The sequence below is a fragment of the Sorghum bicolor genome, chromosome 3 (assembly GCF_000003195.3).
Source record: "Sorghum bicolor cultivar BTx623 chromosome 3, Sorghum_bicolor_NCBIv3, whole genome shotgun sequence".
NCBI classification, from domain to species: Eukaryota; Viridiplantae; Streptophyta; class Magnoliopsida; order Poales; family Poaceae; genus Sorghum; species Sorghum bicolor.
The window spans coordinates 57,196,739-57,224,585 of record NC_012872.2 but is presented as its reverse complement, the minus strand read 5'-3'; the positions used below and the strand labels follow the sequence as shown (position 1 = coordinate 57,224,585).

At 47.0% G+C, this 27,847-nt stretch overlaps 4 protein-coding genes across 9 annotated transcripts; 1 reads left to right on the top strand and 3 right to left on the bottom strand.

Annotated features, from left to right (window-relative positions):
- Positions 70-8,279, top strand: LOC8058215 (cinnamoyl-CoA reductase-like SNL6). Its single transcript, XM_002458169.2, has 5 exons — positions 70-1,082; positions 3,713-3,888; positions 7,031-7,231; positions 7,382-7,535; positions 7,626-8,279. Exons 1-5 carry the CDS (start codon positions 791-793, stop codon positions 7,946-7,948), a joined length of 1,146 nt encoding a protein of 381 aa, XP_002458214.1. The 5' UTR covers positions 70-790; the 3' UTR covers positions 7,949-8,279.
- LOC8058214 lies at positions 8,292-9,249 on the bottom strand. The gene is made up of 2 exons (XM_002455982.2): positions 9,157-9,249; positions 8,292-9,034 (listed from the first exon to the last, which is right to left on the bottom strand). Exon 2 carries the CDS (start codon positions 8,927-8,929, stop codon positions 8,387-8,389), a length of 543 nt encoding a protein of 180 aa, XP_002456027.1. The 5' UTR covers positions 8,930-9,034; positions 9,157-9,249; the 3' UTR covers positions 8,292-8,386.
- On the bottom strand, positions 9,014-14,989 carry LOC8058213 (scopoletin glucosyltransferase). Of its 6 annotated transcripts, none has more exons than XM_021455019.1 (2): positions 13,151-14,989; positions 9,014-9,031 (listed from the first exon to the last, which is right to left on the bottom strand). In XM_021455019.1, the coding sequence occupies exon 1, from the start codon at positions 14,628-14,630 to the stop codon at positions 13,155-13,157; it is 1,476 nt and encodes a 491-aa protein (XP_021310694.1). In that variant the 5' UTR covers positions 14,631-14,989; the 3' UTR covers positions 9,014-9,031; positions 13,151-13,154. The 6 variants fall into 6 exon arrangements, with proteins under 6 accessions (XP_021310694.1, XP_021310693.1, XP_021310691.1 ...); XM_021455018.1 differs by lacking the exon at positions 9,014-9,031 and adding an exon at positions 10,168-10,186; XM_021455016.1 differs by lacking the exon at positions 9,014-9,031 and adding an exon at positions 10,188-12,858.
- On the bottom strand, positions 15,980-17,791 carry LOC8054934 (scopoletin glucosyltransferase). The gene has a single exon (XM_002455980.2). It carries the CDS (start codon positions 17,672-17,674, stop codon positions 16,199-16,201), a length of 1,476 nt encoding a protein of 491 aa, XP_002456025.1. The 5' UTR covers positions 17,675-17,791; the 3' UTR covers positions 15,980-16,198.

The following is a 27,847-nucleotide window of genomic DNA, read 5'->3' as shown; positions in this document are numbered from 1 at the left end:
CTTCATTTGTAGTGAATCATATGTTTTGATATGATTCCCTACACAAAAAGATAATAAAAAAAAAGACTCTTATTTATATTCCACCACTCTCCATCAGGATCTGGACAGTTAATCAGTTATTACAAGAGTCTGTTTCTGAGGTGCTGTGCTAGTATACTGTTGAGCTTCATAATCAAACCGGTTTCCATCGAAATCAATGGCCTGCGATGCATAGCGTGGCTACTTAAGCTCCTCCACCCCTACCCCCAGCGCAATAATTTAACACCAAGCAGAAGTTGGGAGGTAGCGGAGGAGAATAGTTCACCCCCAACTAAACACTCCACAGAATCAGAAGTTGATCCAGCAACTCGTGCTCAGTTCCGCCGAAACCCAAGGCTACACCGTCCGATAGGAACGGCCGTGCGATCCCTGCCGTCCAGCGCAACTACCCCCATGTCCCTGGGGCTCCCCACTCCGTCCAACGACAAGGCCGCAGCAGCAGCGAGTCCACAACACAATGGCTGACCACGCGGGGGCCGCCCTCCCAGCACACAAAAGCCTACCTACCCAACGTCCCAACGGAGCGAGATGAGGCGTGTCCCCCCTCCCTCCTCACCTGTAGTAGGAGGCCAGGAGGCTGTGGCTATTTATCCACGTCCCCGCCTGCGCGCACCCACCCCACCCCACTCACTCGGGGAACCGCTCCACCAACGCGCGCGCAGAGGCACGTACCACCACTACCGCAGCAGGCAGTAGCACCAGCGCGGGAGCAGGGACCACCACCACCCGGCGGCAGCAGAGGTAGGCGAGCATGGGCGTGCTTCGGAGCACGCAGAGCCTTCAGGCGGAGGTGGACGAGCTGCGCGCCGCGCTCGGCCTGTCAGGCGGCGGCGGGCACGGCGAGGCAGCGGCGGGCGGCGGGTGGCGCCGCTCGGCGGGCCGGGGCCACGCGGACGCCAAGCGCGCGCCCGGGGGCGACGCCGGCGCCGGGGCCGCGGCGCGCGCCGTCTGCGTCACGGGCGGCATCTCCTTCGTCGGGTTCGCCGTCGTCGACCGCCTCCTCCGCCACGGCTACACCGTCCGCCTCGCGCTGGAAACGCAAGGTCAGCATCAGCCGTCCGTCCCGTCCTCTCCTCCGGTCCTCCCCCCACCACTATTACTAGTACCTCGGAACCTACCCGGCTTCTTCTCTCGCTCGCTCGCTCTCTGTCATGTGGACCCCGTCCGGTTTTGCGTCGTGACGCTTTCCGCACCACTCGTTGCTGCGCGTCGCGTCGCGTGGAGGTCGGTTTCTGTTCGTTAATTTGCTCTCGTCAGTCGTCACGCCGCCACTCGCGGCCGGCAGCCAATCCCCCGGCGATTCTCTCGAAAGCGAGCGCGCTCTCGTTTGATTGGAGGGCGGTCATCAAATTCGAATCAAACAGGCAAACACAAAGCGGACGGACACGCTCGTTATAAGTTCCACGCGTGCACCATGCGTCCACGTCCCAAAATCCAAATACACGCCGCAACTTATCACGTGTTTAGGAATTATTATCCGCGTGTTATTGTTGTTGTTAGCCCGTTTCTTCTTATATTATTTATATTCCCCCGTTTGACAAAGACTCGCTGGCCGGGTTTTCATCTAGCTTGTCTTCTCTTCCCTCCACGATGAGTTTCAGTTTCAGACTGGCTGGCTGACAATGGCCTCTTGCTCCGTTTCTTCTAAAGGCTAATGCGACGTATCAAGATTTAAACTTTAAAAATTTTAATCAATAATTAGATTATTAATAGTTTTTATTCTCTCCAGTTCCTAAAACATATCGTTTTGGATAGCGACACGGTCTTCGAAATATAACTCTAACTTATTGTTTTATAAAAATATTTATTAAAAAATAATATATGTATATTGTTTTGAAAGTATATTTCAAGACAAATATATTCATATGGTTTTCACATTTTTTAACTCAACAATTTACAAGTTATTCATGATTTATATTTCTAAAATATTTAACCCAAAACTTATCCAAAACGACATCTTTTAGAAAAATAGAGGGAGTAACTATTATAATACAAACTTTGTGTGGTTAGATTTGTAAGAAATTATACTACTCAATAATTATAAGTTTATAAGCATAAATAATATAATATAAAGCAAATGAATGGTATAAGTGTAATCTAATAAATCATGTCATTCTAACCCAGATAAAATAGAACGGAGGGAGCATAAAACCGTTTTCTCTCTCTTTTCTTTATCTCTTTCTTTTTCACGATCGTGTCGAAGCATATTTTCCATTAAACAGAAGTAGAATTTAATAATACAGAGCTTCGATGGTAATCGGTGATTACCGATCCAAACAACTCATAGCTGACATGGTTGTGATTAAAAAAGAACTATGACAGTTGACAGCCACTTCCTGTGCATAGGCTATGCAGCACATAGTTCTGGCGGCAGTATTCTATATTATATATAATAGTCTTCCCCATTGCTTACGTCGCCTGAATGATCCGATCAACTCACCTGCTGAAACGACCGAAAGAAACACGACGAAGGACGGAATGAATTTTTGATCGATCTGACTTGCATTGCTCGTAAGTCGGTTGCAGGCACTCTATTTCTATAGGATATTACAACTTGCACGGCAAAGACGGAACCATACGTCCGCTGGAAGTTGCGCTATTTGACTTGGTAAAACTGATCGGCAATATATAATGTAGTAGTGCCAAAACATGTATATTTTTTTTTATTTTTGAAACAACAAACATGTACTCCAGTTCTTCACAGGTTTTAGACAACAGCCAGCGTCTACCCGCATTATGCCATGCACTCATGAGTGTCACCTTTTGGTCAACCAGATGCTTTGAAATTTAGATCCTGAAACCGATGAAACGAGGACTACTGAAACTCCACGTGATTCGTCCGGTATATATAGTTGATGCTCGTGGCTGATGACTAACTGTTAGCTAGTAGTAGTCCACAAATCAAACACTGTCTGATCAGGCCGTGTTTTCCACGGCTGCCGCGCGCATGTTTTCTGACGGAGACGCGACCGTAGAAACCTTTTAACTTTGGGGGTCAACCGCATGCATTATTGCATTAGTTATTTTTATATATCGATCGAGTCTGAGTCAAGATAAGTAGTTTTTTGACTGGTGCTCTTGTTAGCACAGCACTACCATCAGTCGTCCATCACCCAACTTTGGCGATTGGTCACTCACATCTCACATGTGCTTTTCGTAGTCGAACCAGATCCTTGTTCGTAGCTAGATCGGATATGTCACATCGGCTAGCAACAGACTGTCGGTGTCACCATGAACGAAAAAGTCTTGATGCTGTTTGCGAGAAAGCAGGCAGCCATTAGGATGAACAGAGTACTCCCAAGTGGTACTGTGGTGAAAACCAGGGGCGAGGGTTTAGGTTTCTGAAAGCTTCACCTCAACCTCCAAACAACTTTGCTGTCCGGAGAACTCGATCGATCGATCCCTATCCCATCTCTGACACGCGAGATCGACGCGTGTGTCCTCTAGCGGTTTGGTATGTATCTCACAGGTTCCCCCATTGTGCGATCTGCGAGCTGATCGATCGTCGTGGACAAGCAAAGGTAGAATAGAATCCGAAGGGATACGTCAGGCTAATTATTGATAGCTTTTTTTGTGTGTGTTTGCTGTGTGTTGTCACTGTGCGAATATAGCCCCGATTCAGCTTTCTTCATTCAAAGTGTTTTTTTTTTTTTGTGCGTGCTGTTGTTGGCAGAGGACATGGACAAGCTGCGGGAGATGGAGATGTTCGGCGAGGACGGCAGGGACGGGGTGTGGACGGTGATGGCCAACGTGATGGACCCGGAGAGCCTGCACCGCGCCTTCGACGGATGCGCCGGCGTGTTCCACACCTCCGCCTTCGTCGACCCCGGGGGCATGTCCGGCTACACGGTGAGTCGTCAGGCACACCAAACTTTTATTTATCGCGAGCACTTCTTCCTCTGTGAATTCATATAGCTCACATCACGGTCGGTAGCGGTAGGTTAAAGAGAAGACCACGCGTGAAACTACACGCAAGCGCTTCGCAACTGCACATATGAGTGACGATGATTATGTTGCGAGTCCTTTTTTTTTCTTCTTGATCGACCTGGGCCTTGTTTATTTTCTGGAAAATTTTGCAAAATATTACTGTAGCATTTTCGTTTAGATTCGACAATTATTGTCTAATTATGGACTAATTAGGCTCAAAAGATTTCTCTCGCAAATTATATACGAACTATGCAATTAGTTATTTTTTATCTATATTTAATGCTTTATGCATGTGCCGCAAGATTCAATTTGAAGAGAATTTTTGAATATTTTGTAAATATTTTTGGAAAGTAAACAAGTTTCTAAAGTCCGAAAAATTTAAATAAAGTAGTAATGATAAAGTAAAGGAATACAAAAACACAAAGCAGGGCAGCAGGCCATAGGGCTAGCTAGGGGTTACAAAGCGTGATCCGGCCGACACAATGTACGACAGCTTTATTGAGCGGATGGTTAGGATCCCCAACAAACCAGAGCAAGTACCATGGTCAGTAACAACTACAGTAATGAAGCGATTTAGGGGGTGTTTGGTTTCCTCCAATAAATTCTATCCTGTCACATCGAATGTTTGGACACATGCATGGAGTACTAAATATAGATTATTTACGAAACTAAAAACACAGTTAGAGAATAATTTGCAAGACGAATATTTTAAGCCTAATAATTAGTCTAAAATTAGACAATAATTTTCAAATAAAACGAAAATATTAACGTACCAGTTAAATTTTACCAATACCAACCAAACACCCCTTAAAGTATACCGTGATTTTGACAGGAACAACAACCTTTCTGGAATTTTAAGGCAACAACAAAAGATAGGTCACCATCACTCCGTATTGATGCCCCCTGCGTTTTAGGACACTGGACACTGGGACTAACGTGGAGGCACGCGTGCCACGGAGACGTTCCTCCGCGGTCCTGCTGTTGGGGACATGGTAACGTGTGTATCGCAGATAGCCAGAGAAGAGAGAGCCTGGATTGCACGATAGTCTGATAAGGAGACACGATCCAGGAAATCTGCTGGGGGGGGGGGGGGCGTAGGGGATAAACCTACCGCGAGTAAGACGTTGTCCTTTCTTACTCATCACTCCTTTCCAGAAAGAATGCAATTCTAGCTAGGACAGATAAACTATCTTAAAATTAATTGAACTTTAAAGAATTGATAATCATACTACATAATGATCATTAGATTATCTATAGATATATTTTTTTTGTAGTATATCTATTTAGAATATAGATGTTCAAAGTTAAGATAACTTTGACTTTGACAAAATCTAAAATTGCATTTACGGAAAGTGTGAAGGGGAGAATTCTATGCACCCTAATATAAAAATTGAGGATAGATTGTGCAAGTCATATGGATTGAGTCCCAAATATTGAAATCTCTCAGATCCAAATAGGGCCTAAGCTGAGCTGCTTCTGCTACACCCAAGTATAGTCCCTGTTTGGATATTTCAATTGTTGCATGCTAATTTTAGCAACTGCTTGTAATCCTCTCTTGCTAATAATAGGCACTAATGGAACCATAGGTTAAAAGATGGGGCTATTAGCAATTTAGCATTACATGTTTGGATTGGATCAATATATCCTAGCTAATTTTAAGATATCCAACAACCCGTGACTCTGGAAGTACAACTTCTGTTGAGGAACGAGGTTACGAGGATGCAAAAGCAAAGGGTAGCTGCTGAAGAAAGAATTTCTTAATTCAGACCTTCTCCAACTGTACTGCACCTGTGCAGCTTCTTGAACCTTTGACATTTTTGGCGTTCCAACTGATCCGAAATCAACATGGCTGACTAATAAGCGATATCAAGATTTACAAGTTTTGTTCATTTGAATCTGAGTTGCACACTTGCTGTATAAGATCCATAGAAAGAAGAGCAGGCCTTTGCCTTTCAACTAAACTCACCTAATCTAGTGCCAGAGGTCTCCTCTCCTTTGCACTTTGTCCGTTTCTTCTGATTTTAGATTTCACATATAGCAACTAATGGAGGTGATTAGGAAACAGAAGGTCATACATATCTTGCAAGTGTGCAACCGCTCACGATGGGTTTATAACAACAAGAAGTGATTAGAAAACAGAAGGTCATACGTACCTCCTTCACTGAATGGGTTGTGTACTATATTGCGTGATGTCGTTAGCAGCAGCAGGTGCAGCTCACTTATCATTCGAAGTATACAAATTCCAGGCTGAAATCGAGGATGATGCTACGTTGATTGGTGGTAACACCTCAGGAAGTCGATGCTGATTCAGTTCTCACCTGCTCACTATTTTGTCGAATGCCCAGTCAGCCAAAATATCGTTGTCACATGCTGTGTTAACCAACACTTCAACAGTGCCCTGGATAGCCTTTTATATTCAAGAGTCTCTCTGTATGGATCCTTATCACAAAATTTTGAAAAAAAAATCAGACTCCAATAGATTCTCTAAATCCCTATATATATTTTTTCGCTCTCTAGAACCACCATTCTCTCTTTTTATTAATGGAGATTGGAGAGGCTATATCACTCCTAAATTCAATATATAGTAGTAGTTCTTTCATGATTTTTTTTCACACAAGCAAAATGGTGATGCGACATTGGAGCACAGAGAACAAAAATAGAGTCCATTGGAGGCACGAGAGAAATACGAATGGCTCTCCGAATAGAGACAGAGAGATTGAAGTTCGGAAAGGCCTACAATTTCAGCTGTAAAATCCCATGGTTAAATTCGGTATTAAATTCTGTAAATTTTTTGTTAGGTGGCTAAGCGAATCTTGAGCTCGCTGCTGCTGCAGTTTCAGCTTGCCAAGATCCATGGTTAATTTGCAATCTATCTATTGTAACAAAGTGGCTTTTCTTAGTTTTTTAACAGTAATAATGTTTCACATGTTAGCAGCATATTTTGAATAAAACTATAGTAGACATTTGAACAAATTTGGTGCATTCCTCACAAAAAAAAACATCAAAATGACATACAAGATGAAGAAATTTGTGGCTAACATATGCCAATCTCTGATTTGAACAGAAACACATGGCAACGTTAGAAGCCCAAGCAGCGGAGCGGGTGATTGAAGCCTGCGTCAGGACGGAGTCCGTCAGGAAATGTGTCTTCACCTCTTCCTTGCTGGCATGTGTGTGGAGGCAGAACTACCCTCATGACCGGCGGTGCCCTACCATCATCGATGAGAGCTGCTGGAGCGACGAGAGCTTCTGCCGCGACAATAAGGTGAGTGACTGGGAGAAAACACAAATGCAGTTGTATTTCTGTTTCCTTTGATCACACAGACTCTAATCAGGAAGAAGCCACATAACCATCTTCGAGAAAAATCCATATAAAGTTTTTCAGCTGTGAATAATGGGATGCATCGTTTTTCAGCTGTGGTTTGCACTTGGCAAAACGGCAGCAGAGAAGGCTGCCTGGAGGGCAGCGCGGGGACGAGACCTGAAGCTGGTCACCATCTGCCCGGCGCTCGTCACCGGCCCTGGATTCCGGCGCCGCAACTCCACCGCGTCCATCGCCTACCTCAAAGGTCCGTGCCGTGCCGCCCAGATGCGCCAATATGCGTTTGTTCATCGATCGCTCTGAGTCTGACCGTCTCCTTTTGCACATTCGGCCGCAGGGGCTCGTGCCATGCTCGCCGACGGCCTGCTCGCCACGGCGAACGTGGAGACGGTGGCCGAGGCGCACGTCCACGCGTACGAGGCGATGGGCGACAACACCGCCGGCGGGAGGTACATCTGCTACGACCACGTGGTCAAGCGGCCGGAGGAGTTCGCCGAGCTGGAGCGGCAGCTGGGGCTGCCGGGAGGGGCCACGGCCGCGCGGGGCTCGGACGACGACCGGCCGGCCAGGTTCGAGCTCTGCAAGCGGAAGCTGTCCAGGCTCATGTCCTCCAGGAGGAGGTGCACGTACGACACCTACTACTCCGTCGCGTTTGACTAGCTAGCTCAGGCGGCGAAGGCTCTGCAGGGCCTGATGCATTGCCATGAAAGGGGAAACCGCTGGCACTGACGAAGGGACGAGCAATCATCGCAGCAAGGGTTGACTACACCAGCCTGCAACTGCCAACTGCAGCCGGTGGCTCATTGACAAGTGGCCACCGGAAGCGAAGCAATGGCAGAGCTCCGCATCACAATCATCTTGTGAACGAGAAGGAGCAAGGAGAGCCAACAAGTGTGTGTCCAATGCCAATGATGTACTACCGGGTGCAATTTTGTACAGAGTTTTGATGCAACAATAAAGGTGAGTCAACCAAAGGCAGCGCGCATCACAACGATCCACGACATCACAAAAAAGTTTGTGCAGGCAATTGCCAAAGAAACAAGCTAAAGTTTGTACAAGACGACATTGAGCCGGCTCTAGAGTGAACCAATGCCCGTCTTACTCAGGCGCAGTACTGTCGCCGTCCTTCTCGGAGTCGCCTCTGTCCCCGACTGCCGCCGAGAAGGACAGCCGGCCGAACCCCCAGAGGCCGACCTGGTACATGTCCGCCCACACCTTCTCGGACACATCCATCCTGGAGCTCACCTTCGCCCTGCCGCTGCCGTCGTCGGCGCCGTCGTCCACGGCCGCACGAGGCAGGTCGATGCCCCACAGCTCCTTGCTTCGCCGCGGGCCCTGCTGCTGCTTGTCCTCCTCATCGTCTTCGTCCACGTCGCGGACGCGCCTCGTCCTCGCCTTCCGCAGCCGCCTCCTGGCGATCCTGGCCACGCACCGCCGCCCCGCCACGTAGGGCGCCTTGATGAGCGCCAGCGTCAGGCAGCTCACCACGGCGCACGGGCAGCAGCACAGCGCCACGCAGCTCGCCACCGCCGACGCGCTGCACGTCCCGCACGTCTGCCTCGTGCACCGCGTCGCCACCTGCTCGTCTTCCTCCTTCTCCGGCAGCGCCGGGAACCGGTACGGGCGCGCCGGCGTCGCCATTGCCCACGGCCCCTCCCGTCCCGTCCCGTCCGCTCCCCCCAAATGCAAATGCACTAGCGCGACGACTCCTGGGGTATGCCGCTGCCGCCAAACCTCTGCTGTCTTCTGTTCATAATCATGCATCAAGAATCCAGGAATTGAGTCATCATTAGCGACCAAATGGTCTTGTGGATATATACTAATACCGGAGGATTAGTTTGAGTAAACAGAAAAGTTAAGGCACGCACGCAAAAATGTATCAGCTCTAGCGATAGTTAAGGTGCGCACGTCAGGATCAGAACAGACAGGAATTAGGATGGCTGATGGCAGCGCAACCACTCTGCAGACGGTGATCAAAAGTTCAGAACCAATCGTGAAGACGGAGTATTTTGAACACTACAAACGGATGGCTGGCAGACCTTACCTTCCCTACGAAATTTATGGAAGCGGCTCAGAACTGGAAAAAGAATTAGTTAGCATTCAGTATAGTACTAATCCACTACTCCACCTTCTCTTCCCATATGTAACGGTACTGCAGCAATGGAAATGGTCTTCGAATATCATTACCAAACGTTAATACTTTAATTTTGATCCAGTAAATTAAATTTTAAAACGTCAGACACGGTATTGCATTTTGTGATGGCAACCCTCACCTGCTACTAGACTACGACGGTTGGATCGGTTCCAGACTACAAACAGCATGATTCTGTATCTCCAATATCCTAGTACCTATGAACATCATCTCATGCATTTTTTTTTTGTCTTTTTAAATGAATGGCCAGCATTCGTTTTTATTGTTTTTTTTTTGCCGACTACTAGCACTAGTTTCCTGAAAAAGCGGTGGGAGCAACTGGTCGATTCAGACGACGGCACCGCGGCCTTTCGAATTCGAGGCGACGCGGGTGAATAGAGAACCTGTCTAGTTCCTAGCATGCAACCTTCCATGAAAACTCAACGCTACGAATGATATACTAACATCTATAGGAGAACACGCATGGCCAACAACGATGCGTAGAGAAGAACGGCGCGTACCCGGGGCAACAAAGCCGTGGATCGAAAACCTCCTCGCTTCGCCGGACGATCACGCCGGGTGCGCGCGCGGCGGCCGGCGTAGAGATGGATGCCGATCCAGAAACCAGGGAGGAGCCACCGTATGACGACGACGACTGACTGCCGCCGGATAGTCGGCTCTGCTCTCAGCAAGATTGGCCAAATGGGATGACAGCAATCGAAATGTCGAATAGTGGGGGCTCCGAGGAGGAGAAGACCGAGTGGCAACTGCAGATATAAATAAGGGTTCTTTGAATGAATATATATATTGAGGAACGGCTCTTCACGATAGCAGTTCGCCCTGTTTATATATCTAGAGAGAGAGTGGACTGTTCTGTGTCAACTGAACAACTACCCCCGTTTGAGGAACTGAACAACTTTTTTTTTTTGAGAGAGAGAGAGCACTGGACAACACTGTTGCGACGGCATAGCCGGGCCGGGTAGGAAATGCAACTGGCGAAACAAACAAGGAAAATCCTCATCAAGCTCGTACAAGTTCCGCAGGCTCAGCGATGGAGCCCATCTTCTCTTGCCATTGCCAGTGCGTTGCTGCAATAGAGCTCGCCTGCTAGAAAGCAACACCGCAGATGCATGGATCTCGAGTCGAGAAAAAGGCTCACCTCCGATGCAACCGTCGCCGCGCGCGTTTTCCCGCACTCCCGCGGCGGCGGATGCGCCCGGCACAGCGCCGCGGCGATCCTCCTCACGGACGCGGCAGCGTCATCTGGACCCGGCGCCTCCAACTCATCGCCAAGCGGCAACGTCCCCTCGCATCGCTGCGCTGCAACGCACGGGCGCACCACACACAACGAGGTCGGCGCGCGCCACCGTCAATGGAGGCCGGCACGGGAAGAGGAAGGGTGGGGCGCCGGTGTAGTGGGAGACGAAACGGAGGATGGTAGCACGCGCGGGGAGAGGGAGAGCGGCAGCAGATGTGTGAGAGAGAGGGAGAGACGGAGAGTAGTGAGGCGGCGGCGGCGGCGGCGGCGGGGCAGTGGCAGCGGACGGGCCATCTGCGCGTGCGCGTCCGCCCGCTCTTTCTGCCGTCTCCAACCGCAAACTCTGGTACTGGGCGATCGCCGGGCCCACGTGTCGGCACGCACGTATGCGAACTGCCGGGCGGAGGCGGGGAGGTTTTACTCTAGCTGCGCGGAATTTCGTTTTTTCTTTTTCTTTTTTGACATCTTTATTTTATGATTTGATGAAAGTTGTATTATATATGAAACAAATTTGCTAGAAAAATTATTTTAAAAACATAGCCTAGGAAAAAAAGACTCGCAACTCGGTTAGACTTTACAAACAACTCCGATGGAATACTTTCACTTCCACACGTACACTAGGCTATTGGGCTAGTGCCCAATGAGATAACTGTTCAAGATCATACACTGGTATACGCAACCGAATTACTTTCTCCAGATCCAATTAAATCAACTTATTATTTTATAAGTAGTTTCAAAAGAAAACCTTCTTGTTTTAAGTTATACCCAAAACTTTGGCTAATTCTTTTGAAGAAAAAATAAGTATATTTTAAAATATTTCTATGATGCACATAATGATACTGATTTAATATAATTTCTTTATAATTCAATTAAATTATAAGTACTTTTCACAACATATATGATAACTCTAAAAACTGTCACTCATGGTGGCGACAAAATTTTCCAGATCTACAGTAGTACTATTTCACATCGAGGTTGTTTAAAACCCACTTTGTTCTCCCCACGCAAGAGCAATTGGAGCATTGGTGGCTCATCTACATGCGAACGACATGCGTCATTGCATAGTACCCTTTACCTAGTGTTTTTGAAAGGAGAGAGAGCTTATATTAAGATAAAGGGGGAAACCGTTGGCACCGACGAAGTGACAAAGCCATCAGAGAAGTATAATAGCAGGTCATAAGCTGGCTAAATGGTGATGTGGAGGAGAGAGGACAAGGGGTTGTAAGCTCACAATCGGCTTAGGCACGAAAACCAAGTAACTTTATGAGAGGGACAAGTCAGATATGTATTAATAGTGAGAGCTAACTACTGCTCCCTCCTTTCTAAATTATAAGATATTTTAATATTTCTATATATATAGTTTCTACTATGTAGCTAGAGGCAACTTATATCCCTAGCAAAAACTACATGAAATGCTAAAATGTCTTATGATTTGGCATGAAGAGAGTATATTAGTGGACTAAGAGAAGGCTATAAGAAAACTTTACACCCAACAACCAGTTGTATTTTAAAATAAGTATATTTTAAACTATATTCAATCAAATTAAAAGCTTACCATATTATATATTTATTGTGTGTATATATACTCATGTGAAGTCCAACAAAATTAGATTTTATATTTTATATTTTTTCTCTATGATTTCAAAGATTCAACCAAATAAATAAAAAAAAAGACAAAACCTTCAGCACACTACCTAAACCCACTACCTATCCGGTATCTAGGTAGTGGAGGCCAAAAAACTCACTCGAACAGACTACCTACTTGACTACCTAAATCTGTTGGGCCAACAAACCTGGCTACCTATTTTTTTCCTTTCTCCATTCTCCTCCCGCACGCACTCGCACCCGACGCCGCTGCCTGCGTCTCGACTCGCACCCAACGCCGCACGCCTTCTCCCACCGGTCGCACGCCTCCTCCCCAATGGCGTGGGCACGGTGGCTCTTCCCGGTGGCTCCGCTCTTCCCTATCCTTGCTACTCTACTGTCCATCTCTGATACTCTCGACGGCGCCCATCTTTGGCCTCAGATCCCAACCGGCAGACGACACCTGCTCTCCATCCCCTTTCCGATGGCGTTCGGCCTCTGGCAAATCCCCTCCATCCCCATTCCGATGGCGTTCGGCCTCTGGCAAATCCCGCCCCCATATGCTTCCTGCGGGAAGCTATTCATGGCTGAGTTCTTCTATGGCAACAAAGAAGAAGATGACATGTGGGTTCTTAATGTCATATACTGCTAAAATAAAATTAGGAGTCATATTTTAGGTAGTACTGTTGGAGTTGGAAGTAAAATATAGATAGTATAAAAATAGGTGGCTACCTAACCAGACATTTAGCTAGTCTATTTTAGGTAGTACTGCTGGAGATGCTCTAATAAAATCACTTCGCTTCGAGGAGCATAGAACAAGAGAAATAATCAATGGCACGCTGACATCACGGTAGAGGTAATTATATTACAAAGAAACAAAGCGCCTCACCAAATCAGACATCGACGGAGCTCCTACGAGCGATCAGCTCGTCCATTAAGCGTCCGACGTCATCGTAAGAGGACCCACCCTTGGCCACCGCACGCCTGGCCTTCTCCCCGAGCTCCTTGGCCTTCTCTCGTATTGCCTCTGCGTCCTCGCCGTCGCCCATCACTCTCCCAATGGCCTCCGCAATCACCTCGCCGCCGATCACGCGCCGTGTCTCAAGTTTCGACGCGTAGTCCGTGGACCCCACGCTGACACCGACCTTGAGCAGCTCGACCACCAGCTTCTCGTTGTAGAACTGGTCGGCGAAGCGCGGCCACGTCACCATAGGCACGCCGGCGCTCACCGCCTCCAGCGTCGAGTTCCAGCCGCAGTGCGTCACGAAGCCGCCCATTGCCGGGTGAGCCAGAATCAGCCTCTGCGGCGCCCAGCCCCGGATGATGAAGCCACGGTCGCCGCGCGCCATCAGCTCCGCGAACCCGTGGGGCATCCATTCCGACTCCTTGGTGTCCGCGCCGCCGCCGATGACCCAGACGAAGTTCTTGCCGGACATGTCCAGGCCGCTTGCGAGCTCGCGCAGCTCGGGCGGCGAGAAATGGGACAGCGTGCCGAAGGACACGTACACCACCGAGCCCTCCGCCTTGGTGTCGAGCCACTGCTGGCAGCTGTCCGCGTCCGGCGAGGGCTCGTCGCCGGCGCCCCTCGCCGCGTGGTTCTTGCTGGCGAGCGCGACCGGCCCGACGAGCCACGCGCGGCACCCTAGCGTCGTGGTGTAGTGCTCCAAGGACTCCCGCTCCAGGTCGTGGAAGCTGTTGAACACCTCGCCGTAGCTCCTCAGGTCCGCGGCGTTGACGCGCTGGAGGAAGGCCCAGTCCTCCGGCTGCTCCTTGGGCTCCTTCATCTGGCTGCGCCTCAGCTCGACGCGGTGCGGCAGCCCTGGAAGCAGCACGAGCGCGTCGGGGTCGTCGGGGGCGGCCTCCACGGGGTTGTAGCGCAGCATGCTGTCGATGCATGTCCGCGAGAACAAGCTGCTGCCGAGGAACGCCATCCGCGGGACGCCGTGCTCCGCGGCGGCGTCGGCCGCCCACTCGAAGAAACTGTCGGCCACGACGGCATCGGGGCGATTCTCCGCCAAGAACCGGTCGAACGGCTCGCGGAGTAACTGGGCGGCGTGGAAGAACTTTTCGTGGTCGTCCACGGAATTAAGGGCCGGGCCGCACTCGACGCCAGGAGGCAGCCCGACGTCGGGAAAAGGCACGACGGCGATGTCGATGGCCAGGGTGCCCTCAGTGCCGCGGAAGGCGTCGTTGGCGTGATCCACCGCCGAGCGGATGACTTGGGCGTTCACAGGGGTGGTGAGGATGGTGCACTTGACGCCTCGGGCGGCGAAGAGTGCGGCCATGTCGGCGATCGGGATGAGGTGCCCCGGCGCGAGGAACGGGAAGAAGAGGATGTGCAGCGGCTTCTGCTCATCTTTGATGGCCATGGCTGGCTGCGTGCCGGCGCCGGCGCTGGCGCAGCTGCTCTCTCGGGAGTAGATCTAGATCAGGTGGAAGCAAGAGCGGCTAATCCCGATCGCTTTCTAGGAAGCGGAGTAGCAAGAAATCTGGAACACATGTGCCAGCCTGCCAGGGGATGATTGGACAATCTTATATTCGCAGTTTTCTACTGTGAACTACTTGACGGAATCTCTTTTCGCGAAAACTGCATGTGGCAGGTGATGGTTGGACAGACTTTATATTTGCAGTTTCCAGACTTATATTTGCAGTTTTCTATTTTTTACTACTTGACGGAATCAACCGAGGAACGCCTGGTGATCTCCATCCCAGCAAGCCTCCAGTGACCCAATTACTTAGGGTGTGTTTGATTAAGCCTGTATCGTATATCCTGGTTGGGGGGTACATAGGATGAGCGAAGCCTTATTTGTGAAAGAAGAGTGTTTGGTTGCCTGTAGGCTGCAGCTGTGGATACAAGCTGTGCAGAATCTGTGTTTGGTAGGCTGAATCTGAGGCTGTATGAGCAGACGCAATATGCTGACAATTTGGTTGGTTGTATTAGGTGGAAATGGTGACTCTGCATTTGTGGATTCGTGTGCTTACCTCCCTTCATATTGGGTTTGCTGTTGTGGATTTTTTATGAATTTGAAACAATAGCCAAGAGCTCATCCTCATTTGATTGTTGAGACTTGTGTAAGGAGCATATGTACATGCATATCAGCTATCCATTAATAAGAACATTAAAATATTGAGCATCAGCTACGTTCAGACCTCAGACCTGCAATATTGCTTGATTTTTCATCTACGCATAACTACCATTACTAATGACACTAGCAAATCTGGGGCTTTCCTAATTTTGTGCTACTTTTTAACAATGAATATTCAGAGGAACCTTGCCAACAACAGATTTGCAGGCCTGCGGAGAGGAAAGCAGCACCGCCACCGCGTCGCCGACCTGCAGAGAGAGGAAGAGGCTGACGTTGCAAAATCGGAGAAGGTGTTCGCTCTCAAAAATCGACTGGATTCGGATGGAGGAGGATTCTTGCCAGGCACTCACCCGGAACGAAGTGAGCTCGACGGAGATAGCTGATTTTGCCGGAGAACGACGGCGCGTGCTGCTTCGAGACGGCGAGGGGCGGCGGAGGCGAACCTATGCGGTGGGCGGACGGGAGGACTCTTGTGCGCGAGTAATCCTAACGCTTGACGAGTGCGGTGCGGACTGCATCCGACGGGCCAGGCTATGGAGTGAATTCGCTTCACTCCCTGGCCAGGATTCCACCGTATGTCTGCACCGGCGTCGCCAAGTTTGCACAGTGGAACAAGCAACCAAACACTCAGCTTTTCGGGAATATACGCTTCCGCCGAGCCAAACAAGCCAGCAGTACTATTTCACTTTTTTTTATAAAAAAAAATGAGAGAGTTTATATTAAGATGGAAGATAATCCTGGCCTAAAGTTGCCGACGCACAGGCCGAGACACCTTCAAAGAGAGGCAACTCTTCCCACCAAGCTATCCCAATTCATTGGACACTCGAAGCTCGCTTCCACTGATGGGCCAATCAGACATTGACGGAGCTCCTGCGAGCCATCAGCTCGTCCACTAACCGTCCGACATCATCATAAGATGACCCACCCTTCGCCACCGCGCGCCTGGCCTTCCCCCCGAGCTCCTGGGCCTTCTCCCGTATTGCCTCCGCGTCCTCGCCATCGCCCATCACTCTTCCGATGGCCTCCGCGATCACCTCGCCGCCGATCACGCGCCGCGTCTCCAGCTTCGACGCGTAGTCCGTGGACCCCACGCCGACACCGACCTTGAGCAGCTCCACCACCAGCTTCTCGTTGTAGAACTGGTCGGCGTACCGTGGCCACGTCACCATAGGCACGCCGGCGCTCACGGCCTCCAGCGTCGAGTTCCACCCGCAGTGCGTCACGAACCCGCCCACTGCCGGGTGGGTCAGGATCACCATCTGCGGCGCCCAGCCCCGGATGATGAAGCCACGGTCGCCGCACGCCATCAGCTCCGCGAACCCATCGGGCATCCATTCCGATTCCTCTGTCTCCGCGCCGCCGTTGATGACCCAGACGAAGTTCTTGCCGGACATGTCGAGGCCGCGTGCGAGCTCGCGCAGCTCGGGCGGCGAGAAATGGGACAGCGTGCCGAAGGACACGTACAGCACCGAGCCCTCCGGCTTGGTGTCGAGCCACTGCTGGCAGCCGTCCGCGTCCGGCGAGAGACCGTTGCCGGCGCCCCTCGTCGCCGCGTCCTTGCTGGCGAGCGCGACCGGCCCGACGAGCCACGCGCGGCGCCCGAGCGTCGTGGTGTAGTGCTCCAAGTAGTCCGGCTCCAGCTCGTGGAAGCTGTTGAACACCTCGCCGTAGCTCCTCTGGTCCGCGGCGTTGACGCGCTGGAAGAAGGCCCAGTGCTCCGGCCGCTTCTTGGGCTCCATCATCTGGCTCCGCTTCAGCTCGACGCGGTGCGGCAGGCCCGGAAGCAGCACGGGCGCGTCCGGGTCGTCGGGGGCGGCCTCCACTGGGTTGTTGCGCAACATGGTGTCGCTGCAGGACCGCGCGAACAAGCTGATGCCGAGGAACGCTATCCGCGGGACGCCGTGCTCCGCGGCGGCGTCGACTGACCAGTCGAAGAAGCTGTCGCTCACCACGGCGTCGGGGCGATTCTCCACCAAGAACCGGTCGAACGGGTCGCGGAGTAACTGGGCGGCGTGGGAGAACTTTTCGCGGTCCTCCATGGAATTAAGGGCCGGGCCGCTCTCGACGCCGGGTGGCAGCCCGACGTCAGGGAAAGGCACGACGGCGATGTCGATGGCCAGGGCGCCATCGGTGCCGCGGGAGGCGTCGTTGGCGTGGTCCACCGCGGAGCGGATGACTTGGGCGTTCACCGGGGTGGTGAGGATGGTGCACTTGACGCCTCGGGCAGCGAAGAGCGCGGCCATGTCGGCGATCGGGATGAGGTGCCCTGGCGCGAGGAATGGGAAGAAGAGGATGTGCAACGGCTGCAGCTCATCTTTGATGGCCATGGCTAGCTGCGTGCCGGCGCCGGCGAAGCTGCGCTATTGGAAGGACGGGTGCGTAGCTAGAAAGTGGACTAGCAAGAAATCTGGAATGTTTTGGCGGAAGATAGCCCTGCACTTACTGTATTTATAGGATGCATATTCCAGATGATTGTGGCGAGAATTGCATTGTTTTTGTGGACGGAGTGATTATTGAATGTACTACCTGACGGAATTATCAATTATTATACTACCTGACGTCATCCAGGAAGAGAAGAATGCTCTTGTATGACTTGGTGATCTCCATCCCAGCAAAGCCTCCAATGATCCAATTACTTGGGGTGCCCTCCAAGTGTGTAGCTTCACTCGCAAGAGTTTAAGAGTCTCTGCAAGACTGCACGCAAGTGGTAGATTTTACAGTGTTTTCGTAAGCGTAGAGTTTAACTACCAGCTGAATTCCATGTATTCCACGAATGAGCAATGCGCTGCAGTGAAGGGATGCTTCAGAAGTTCAGATAATAAACATCCACTGGCTCCTGTGCCGTGCGTGATCGTGATTTCCGATCCCCCACCAAGCTAAGCTCGCCTCGTTACTCCGCTTCATCTGCAGTTAGAGCATCCCAACCATTTTGCATAATTGGTTTGGCAAATGAGGGAGTTTGCTAAGTCTCAAAAAATATGGCAAAGGTGAAAAGAGACAATCTCCAATGGTTTGGCATTAATCACTTCGCGCCAATTTACCAATGTCAAGTGTGAACAGGTTTGGCATATATGCCAATCCTTCATCTCTTTTTGCCAAGTTAACAAAATTGCAAAGTCTAAATGCCAAACCGTTGGATAAGTGTTTTTAAGACTTTTTTGCAAATACATGAATGCAAAGCTTATTTGCAAAACGGTTGAGGATGCTCGAGAGAGTAAAAAAATTCTTCGCGCTCGCACTGCTGCGCAAAGCCGCAAATAGGGGTGATCGACGTAGGCCTGGTTCACTTCTCAAAATTTTTATTTTTTTTTATATTGTAGCACTTTTGTTTTTATTTGATAAATATTATCTAATTAAATTTTTATGAACTAACTAAGTTCAAAAGATTTATCTCATAATTTACAGACAAACTGTACACTTAATTTTTGTTTTTATCTATATTTAATATTATATACTGCAAAATTCGATGTGATGAAAAATTTTAAAAAATTTTGAAACAAAAGACCGTACTTTGCACGCAGGAACCAGGAACGCGACTCTCGAAAAAGTACCCGTCCGTTTCGTCATTGCTTACGTAACATGTCACCTCGAATTTTTCCGGCGATCTGCTGCAGTTCCTGGCAACGGACCGCGAATAGCACGAGTCTTGGGGACAGGGCAGGCAGTCAAGTTCTAGAGGGTACTTGCACCAGTCCCATGTTATTGTGGTGTGGCCGTGTGGGTCAGCGTCCACGTCAACCAGAAAGTAGGCCCAATTTGACTTTTGTATGAACGCGACTGCCCACAGCCCACCGAACAGCCGCGCATGCGCCGTGGTCTTCCGGTTGTTGAGTTCGTAAAAATTTTCAAGATTTTCCATCACATCGAATCTTTGGTCGTATGCATGGAGCATTAAATATAGATAAAAATAAAAATTAATTGTACGGTTTATCTGTAATTTGTGAGATGAATCTTTTAAATCTAGTTACTCCATGATTAGACAATGTTTGTCAAATAAAAACGAAAGTGTTACAGTAGTCAAAAACCAAAAATTTTGTGAACTAAATAAGGCCTTAGATGGAAAAAGTTTTGAATTTTGCTACGATAGTATTTTCGTTTATTTGTGATAAATATTATTTAATTATAGACTAATTAGAATCAAAAGATTCGTCTCGAAATTTACAGGTAAATTGTACATTTAGTTTTTATTTTCATGTGTCGAAAGATTCGATATGACAGGAAATCTTGAAAACTTTTTGGTTTTCGAAATGAATTAAACAAGGCCTATGCTTTGTTTAGTTCCCAAAATATTTTGTAAAATTCTTCATATTCTTTATCACATCGAATCTTATGACATATGCATAAAACATTAAATATAGATTAAAAATAACTAATTATTGCGTTCAAAAAAATAACTAATTACACAGTTTATCTATAATTTGCGAGTCGAATCTTTTGAATTTAGTTAGTCCATGATTGAACAATATTTGTTAAATATAAATGAAAATGCTATTGTTTATATTTTATAAAAAATTTTGGAAGTAAACAAGGCCCAATTCGATAAGTCTTTTCACCGAGAAAACATATAAATATTGCATGATAAAGTCATTAACAAATCTGCGAAGTATCAACTTTTTAAGCCACGGATCTAAGAGCATCCGATTGATTTAAACCCATCCGTTTTTCCTATATCACGCAATATAGGGGATTAAAGCCAAAATACAAGCTCCAACAGATCCTATTTTCTTTTTTTTGAAGGTTCTTCCATAATTTTTTTTAATTCCCTTTCCTCTTCTTCCTATCAGTGACATCCGGGCTCGTCCTCACAGCTCTGGGCACCATCGTTGTGCACCACACTGAGGTCGTCAGCGCAGCCATCGTCGAGCCCGCACTCGTGAAGGGCAGGCGGCCAACGATAGCCACCGTGCTACGCACACGCACACGCACACGCACACGCACACCGTCGTGCGCTCGGAGTGGTAGAGCATCCGCCGCCCTGCCAGGCGTCTCACGTTCGCACAGTGTGCTCGTGATCACGCGTCCCGCTCTGCAACTGTTGAGCCCTTCCATTGGCATCGAGGGCAATGGGATTGGGAGGAGAGCTTTTTACCTGTATGACATTATAAATGATTGACCAAATCATCAAGTCACTAAAAAGTTGTTTCGCACCGCTGTGCCCAACTTCATCTTCGACTATACCCGTGTGCCATTCCGTCCATTTTGAAGCCTAACGTCAGTTAACTGGCCTGACAATAGACTTCAATGCCCCTGGACCACTTGGTCTCGAGAACAAAAATTTTTTGTCCCCAGTGCCACTGACGAAGATGCGTTGTGCCAACGTGAATTTTTTGCAAGCGGCGTTACGTGCCCACCTTGATCGTGTGGTAGAGGGTGCACCCGCTGCTTGGAGATTGGTAAAGGATGGTCCCATCTATAATGTCGTATGTGGACACGCTTAGCGCTTAATCATGACACCGTGGCGCCTACGTCGACCAACGTCCGTACAACAATTATTGCTTCATTCAACTGGCTTCGGGCGTACTTCCTCCGTCCAAAAGAGTGTCGTTTTAGAATTTCAGACATCTTGTTTGATCATCCGTCTTATTTATATTTTTTCATAAATATTATATATTTTGTAAAGACGTATTTTATCATTAGAGATACTTTACTAATAATTTATTTATTTTATAATTTAAATAAAATTTTTGAATAATACGAACGGTCAAACATGATTTCTAAAAATAAAAAAACCTCACTTTTTTTGGGACTGAGGGAGTACGCTGCTTCCCTAGCTTCTTTGCATGGTTGTGGCCGTGTTTAAGGCGTTGTTTAGTTCAAAAATTTAATTTTGATAAAATAGTTGTAGCATTTTTATTTTTATTTGACAAATATTGTCTAATTATGGACTGATTAGGTTCAAAAGTTTTGTCTCGCAAATTACATGTGAACTGTGTAATTAGTTTTTATTTTTATTTATATTTAATGCTCAATGCATGCGTCTATAGATTTGATGTGACGAGAAATCTAAAAAGTTTTACAAATTTTTTTTGGAACTAAACAAGGCCTAAGTTCTAGAAGAGAAAAATTTCACGATATTATAGCACTTTCGTTTGTTTGTGTCTTTATGATAATTATTGTCCAACCATAGACTAGCTATACTTAAATGATTCGTCTCGTAAATTTTAACTAAACTGTGCAATTAGTTTTTATTTTCATCTATATTTAATGCTCCATGCATACGTCTAAAGATTCGATATGACGGGGAATCTTGAAAAATTTTAAGTTTTGGGTAGAAGTAAACAAGGCCTGTTTATTTAGGCCTTGTTTAGTTTTCAAAAAATTTTCAGATTCCCTGTTGAAAGCCCTAGTTTGGTTTTGGATAATTGATGAAACCCTAAGTAGTAACCTCTATACTAAGTGTGTGTAGACTTAATAAGGTTGGTACATGCCAAGTGATGGAGCAAGTGATGATCATGGTGATGACCACAAGATGATCAAGTGCTCAACTTGGAAAAGAAGAAAGAGAAAAACAAACCCTATGGAGATCAAGGCAAAGGTATTGCTTAGGGTTTTGGTTTTAGTGATCAAGACACCATAGAGGGTGTGATCACATTTAGGATAGATAGCCGTACTATAAAGAGGGGAATTCTTTGGCTAAGCGGTTATCAAGTGCCACTAGGTGTCATTGTTCTTGTGCATGCATTTAGAACCTAGTGAGCTAACTTAACTCCTTCGAAGAAAATGATTGTGAAAATGCTAACACACGTGCACATGTTGGTTTACACATTGTGGTGTTGGCACACTTTGAGAAGGGAGTTGAAGTTTGAAGATTCGGCGCTTTTCGAGAAAATGAAGTGCATATTTTTTCTATTTGCGCCGGTGGGAAATTTAGAGAAGTCGCGGGAGTGTTTTCTCACTGAGAAACACTCACCGGACGCTGTGTGCGGAGGCACCGGACGCTGGCTTCAGCGTCCGGTGAGCTTGACCCTGCTAGGGTTAAGCACCGGACGCACTCTGAGAGCGTCCGGTGGTTAGCGTCCGGTGTGAGGGGTTTTTGCAACCCTCTCTGCGCACGAGTCCGGTGAGCACCGGACCGTCCGGTGCCTAGCGTCCGGTGAGGTCGTGAGTTTGACAAACTCTCTGCGCACGAGTCCGGTGAGCACCGGACCGTCCGGTGCCCATCGTCCGGTGGTGCTGTGCAGGCGCGCGTGCGAAGTAGCCGTTGGCGGCAACGGTCGACTTCAAACGGCTAGTGACACGTGGCGGTCAGCTGAGCACCGGACGCTGGGTGTTGAGCGTCCGGTGGCTCCCTGTGAGCGTCCGGTGCCCCCGAGTTTTGCCCAGTGAAAGAGCCAACGGCTCTATTTGTTTGAGGGGCTATATATACGTGTTTGGCCGGCTTGGGGCTTATACTCTTGGCATTCTAACATACTTGACATCCTTGTGAGCCTAAGCAAACTCCTCCCACTCATCTCCTTCATAGATTAAACATCTTTGTGAGATTGGGAGTGATTCCAAGTGCATTTGCTTGAGTGATTGCATCTAGTGGCACTTGGGGATCGATTTGGCTGCGGTTTTCTTGTTACTCTTGGTGGTTGCCGCCACCTAGACGGCTTGGAGCAACGGAGGAGGATTGGCACGAGTTGGTGATTGTTCGTGGCCATCTCCCGGTGATTGTGAGAGATTTGTGCCTACCTCGGCGGAGAGCCAAAGGCAACATTAGTGGATTGCTCGTGTCATTGAGCTACCTCACTTGTGGGTAGGTTCTTGTGGTGTCCTAGTGAGAACGAGGTTCGTGCTACACCTCTTAGCCACCGAACCACCAAGTGTTGGTCGACACAACGGGGACGTAGTGTGCCGGCAAGCACGTGAACCTCGGGAGAAAAATCGGTGTCTCAATTGTGTTTGATTGGCATTCTCCCGGTGCTTGATTGTTTATATTGGTGATTGGTTCATCCCCTACACGGCGGTGTAAATATCTCATCTTATCTTTACTTACCGCAAACTAGTGTAATTAGTTTAGTTGCTTACTTTGACTTGTGTAGCTTAGTTCTCTAGTGTAACGTGTAGAGACTTAGTTCTTGTGTGCATAGAGATCTTAGCAACTAGAATTGTTGGGTAGGTGGCTTGCAAACACCCCTTTAGAGCTAGAGCAAAAAGCTTCGCTTTATTATTTACTAACCTTTTGCTCTAGTGAGTTTGTAGAATTTTTAAATAGGCTATTCACCCCCCTCTAGCCATATTAGGACCTTTCAAGTGGTATCAAAGCCGTGGTCACCGTTTGTGAAGGCTTAACAACCTCGGTGCTCAAATTATGGCTCAAATAGTGTTCAACCATGTTGGGGGCAAACCACCATTCTTTGATGGCACAAGTTCTTTTGACTATTGGAAGAGAAAAATGAAAATATACCTTGGATCAATCAATGATAGAGTGTGGGAAGTCACGGAGAATGATTTTGTGATCCTTGACCCCGCCAACCCTACCGACAATGAGAGAGCCAACAAACAATGCAATACTATGGCTCTCAACACAATTTACAATGGCATTGATTCAAAACTGTTTGAACAAGTCAAAGATCTTGAGAAGGCAAGTGAAGTATGGACAAGACTAGAAGAAACATATGAAGGCACTACAACGGTAAAAAGTGCCAAGTTGTACATGCTCAAGGACAAGCTATCCAACTTCAAGATGAAGGATGATGAGTCCATACCGGAGATGTTCTATAGGCTCCAAGTCATCATCAATGATCTCAAGGGCCTTGGTGAGAAAGTAAAGGATGAGGATTTCATTCACAAGTTCTTGATGTGCTTGCCCAAGAGGTTCAAGACATTGAGAACAATCATCTTTAGAGGTGGATTGACCGGTGTATCTCCTAATGAGGTACTTGGAGATGTCATGACCGAAGATCAATACAATGATAGTGATGATGATGAGGTCATGAAGAAGGATGAGGATGACAAGAAGAAGAAGAGTGTAGCATTCAAAGCTAGCTCTTCATCCAAGAGCAAGAACAAGGGCAAGGCCAAGAAAGAAGAATCAAGTGATGAGGAGTGCTCCAATGATGATAGTGATGATGAAGCATTAGCACTCTTTGTCCGCAAGTTTGGCAAGATGATGAAGAAGAAGGGCTACCATACAAGAAAAAGAAGGGACAACTCCAAGAACAAGGAATATGTGAGGCTATGCTACAAATGCAAGAGCCCCGATCATATTGTGGCGGATTGTCCATATAATAGTGATCATGATGAGCATGAAAAGAAGAACAAGAAGGAGAAGAAAGAAAAGAAGGACAAGAAGATGGTCTTCAAGAAGAAGAAGAAGGGTGGATCCTATGTTGTGACATGGGATAGTGATGCTTCTTCGGATGATGATTCAAGTGATGATGACAAGGCATCCAAGAAGAAGGCACTTGCAAGCATTGCTATCAACAACAAGCCATCACCCTTCGCTCTGCTGCCGTCCAGCCCGAGAGGAGAAGGGCAAAAAGGACATTTTTCTAGTCAGGACCCATGTGCCAGACATTTTAAACGTGAAAAAACGAACGGAATAGAGACGGAATGACACACAGGTATAGTCGAAGATGAAGTTGGGTACAGCGGTGCGAAACAACTTTTTAATGGCCTAGTGGTTTGGTCAATCTTTCATAATGGCATATAGGTAAAATGCTCTTGGGAGGAAGACTTGGCCTTGTTTACACCCAAAAATCCAAAATTTTTCAAGATTCTCCGTCACATCGAATCTTTAGACACATACATGGAGTATTAAATATAAACAAAAATAAAAACTAATTACACAGTTTGGTTGGAATTGACGAGACGAATAATTAGTCCATGGTTAGACAATAATTACCACAAACAAACGAAAGTACTACAGTGTCGCAAAATTTTTTCGTTTATAAATTAAACAAGGCCAAAGGAAGGAGAAATAGAAATATTTTTTTGACTGGCACGTCGGTCCATGTAATAAAGAAGATGAAGTATTCTCAATCTCGCACTATTATATTATGGGTCTGTTTGGCACAGTTGTTTTTTTATCGAACTTTTTTTTCAAAATAGCTTCATAGGTAAAGTTATTTTTCTTTTTTTCCTTAAAATGATATAAGTTAGAATCAAGCTGAAAAAATAGTTTATTCTAGCTCTCTCTTATTTCTTTTTTCATATATGTATAAAGCTGCTAGTGAAGCTATTTTGTCAAATAACTTTTTCAAAATAACTCAACTTACAAAGTTGCTCATAAAGCTCTCTTCTACAAAAAACAACTTCACTAATAAAGCTGAGTTATGCCAATAACTTGCAATTCAGTTTTCTCAATGCTCTAGAAGAGTTTTTAGGAAAATAGGAAAGTCAATCTGATGGAGACGGTAAGCATCTTTGACAAGCCATTCACAGAACTTTTATCGTGGCGGGCGAAAAGAATTAATTAAGGCGGTTTTTTTAACCGCCTCGAACCGAAAGGTTACGATTAATTGTGACTTAACTAAGACAGTTATCCTAACCATCTTAGTTAATCGATTAACCGTGGCAAGGTACATAAGCCAATCACCTCGGTTAATACATATTAACTGAGGTGGTTACTCTAAATATTTAACTTGTTATTAATTGAATGCCTCAGTTAATTATTTTAGATTTTTAAAAACTTTTTAAAATTTGAATCAGAATTTGAATTTTGCTAATAAAAACACAGATAAAGCAGAAAACAGATGACAAACATATATTACATTCATACTTGTTCGATGAACCAACATTAAATTATTACACTAGTGATCATTATTGTTTCACAAACACAAATCATTTATACATGACCAGGTAATAGGGTCACTTCTACATATCAGCTAAGGTCGGCAACAACTAATCCTTGATTTCTAACCCTCTTTCCTTGTTACTTTAGTTTTTATCCTCTCGAACTTCGGATCCTGAGCTAATTCGGTTTCCTTTGTTGAAGGACGTTCGCCCTTCGTGCATGGACTCGTTGACAAATCTATATATGTGTTACTGTTTGTTTGATGTTTTGGTCGACCTTCTTTTTTCTTCACTATCCTTATGCTTTCTTGAGCTACCACCGGCTGCTACTAAAATTGGTGCACCTCTTCAGATACTCGCAAACGTAGAATCCATAGACAATTTGCAAACATCACACAATTGGTGAGTGGAATGAGAAAATTAAAAAGAATGATAAGATCATCATATTGACGTCATCTCTACCACTATTGCGGAAGCAGTTAATGATAAACATTTTTTTTGAAAAAAAAACTAGTCTTGAGTACAATGAGACAGTTGCATAGGAGCAGAGTCCTTGAAGAAGACGTAGGAATCTTCAGGGGCGGACGTACGGCCCGTGCTGCCCGGGCTGCAGCACGGGGTGAAGCTCAGGGGCAGTAGAATATTGTTTCATAAAAAACACATAAAAAGGCTATCAGGCCCATTAGCCCACCGGAGTCAGAACAGCAGGAGCCTCCGTGCCTTGCTCAGCTTTTTGCCTAGCGCGTCGCATTGCCTGCTCGCGAAATTAATTGGCCGCCGTTTTTCCTTCCTCCGCGCCGCGACTCGGCGACTCATCAACTCCCTCTCTTCTCTCGCGATCTTGAAGCAGTGACATGCGACGGCCAACGGCGCCCCGCGCTTGGTCTTGGTCATCTCCGAACTCGACGACTCTGCCACTCTGGGTCTCCGGCCTTGCCCCCTCGGCCCCTCCTGTCCAGTTCGGCGATCAGACAACCTTGCAGGTAAATAAACGAGATCGAAATCTTTTCCCTATACTATTTGCACTCTGAATATTTGGTAATTTATTTTTCTTATAATTCGTATCCATTATCCAATATGTTAGGATGGAAAGGTACTTTGGCAAGAAGAAAGATGCACCAAATAGTATTAGTGTTGAGCAAAAAAGACCACAGATTGAACTTGATTTGAGAGAGATAGTGGAAGATCCAGGGAATAGGAAGCCAATTGATGAGTTTCATCATGATATTAGGGATGAGGCTAGGAGAGCATATCTACAGAAAGGTCCATATAGGCCAGCTGATCATAAGTTTCCAAAAATAAAATTCAATGGTACAGGTCAAGCAAGAGGATTTGTTAGATCATGGTTTGATCAATTTGATTGGTTAGAGTATAGTGTAGCCAAGGATGCAGCCTATTGCTTTTATTGCTATCTCTTTAAGCCACAACAAACTGAGTTCAATAGTAATGATACATTTACTAGAGTTGGTTTCAGAAATTGGAAGAATGCAAAGGCTTCTTTAAAAGAGCATGCTCAATCAATTGATGGTTTTCATAATAATGCTAGGAAGCGTGCACTTGATTTTAAAAATCAGAGGCAAAGTGTTGAACATGTGTGGCACGTGACAAGCACAGCAGAAGAGGAGGCATATAAAGCTCGTTTAAAAATTATGTTAGGCATTGCTAGATTTCTCCTTCTACAAGCTCTAGCCTTCCGTGGACATGATGAGTCTAAAACATCAAGAAACAAAGGGAATTTTTTGGAGATGCTTGAATGGTACATGAAGAAGGATCCGAAGGCT

What these genes read in the sequence shown, in the direction of transcription:
- LOC8058214 (XM_002455982.2), bottom strand. Translation starts at nt 8,929, where the DNA reads ATGGCGACGCCGGCGCGCCCGTACCGGTTCCCGGCGCTGCCGGAGAAG.
- LOC8054934 (XM_002455980.2), bottom strand. Translation starts at nt 17,674, where the DNA reads ATGGCCATCAAAGATGAGCTGCAGCCGTTGCACATCCTCTTCTTCCCA.
- LOC8058213 (XM_021455019.1), bottom strand. Translation starts at nt 14,630, where the DNA reads ATGGCCATCAAAGATGAGCAGAAGCCGCTGCACATCCTCTTCTTCCCG.
- LOC8058215 (XM_002458169.2), top strand. Translation starts at nt 791, where the DNA reads ATGGGCGTGCTTCGGAGCACGCAGAGCCTTCAGGCGGAGGTGGACGAG. An exon ending in GGGGCATGTCCGGCTACACG is followed by an intron (nt 3,889 to 7,030) that starts GTGAGTCGTCAG and finishes TGATTTGAACAG; the next exon opens with AAACACATGGCAACGTTAGA. An exon ending in GTCCATCGCCTACCTCAAAG is followed by an intron (nt 7,536 to 7,625) that starts GTCCGTGCCGTG and finishes ATTCGGCCGCAG; the next exon opens with GGGCTCGTGCCATGCTCGCC.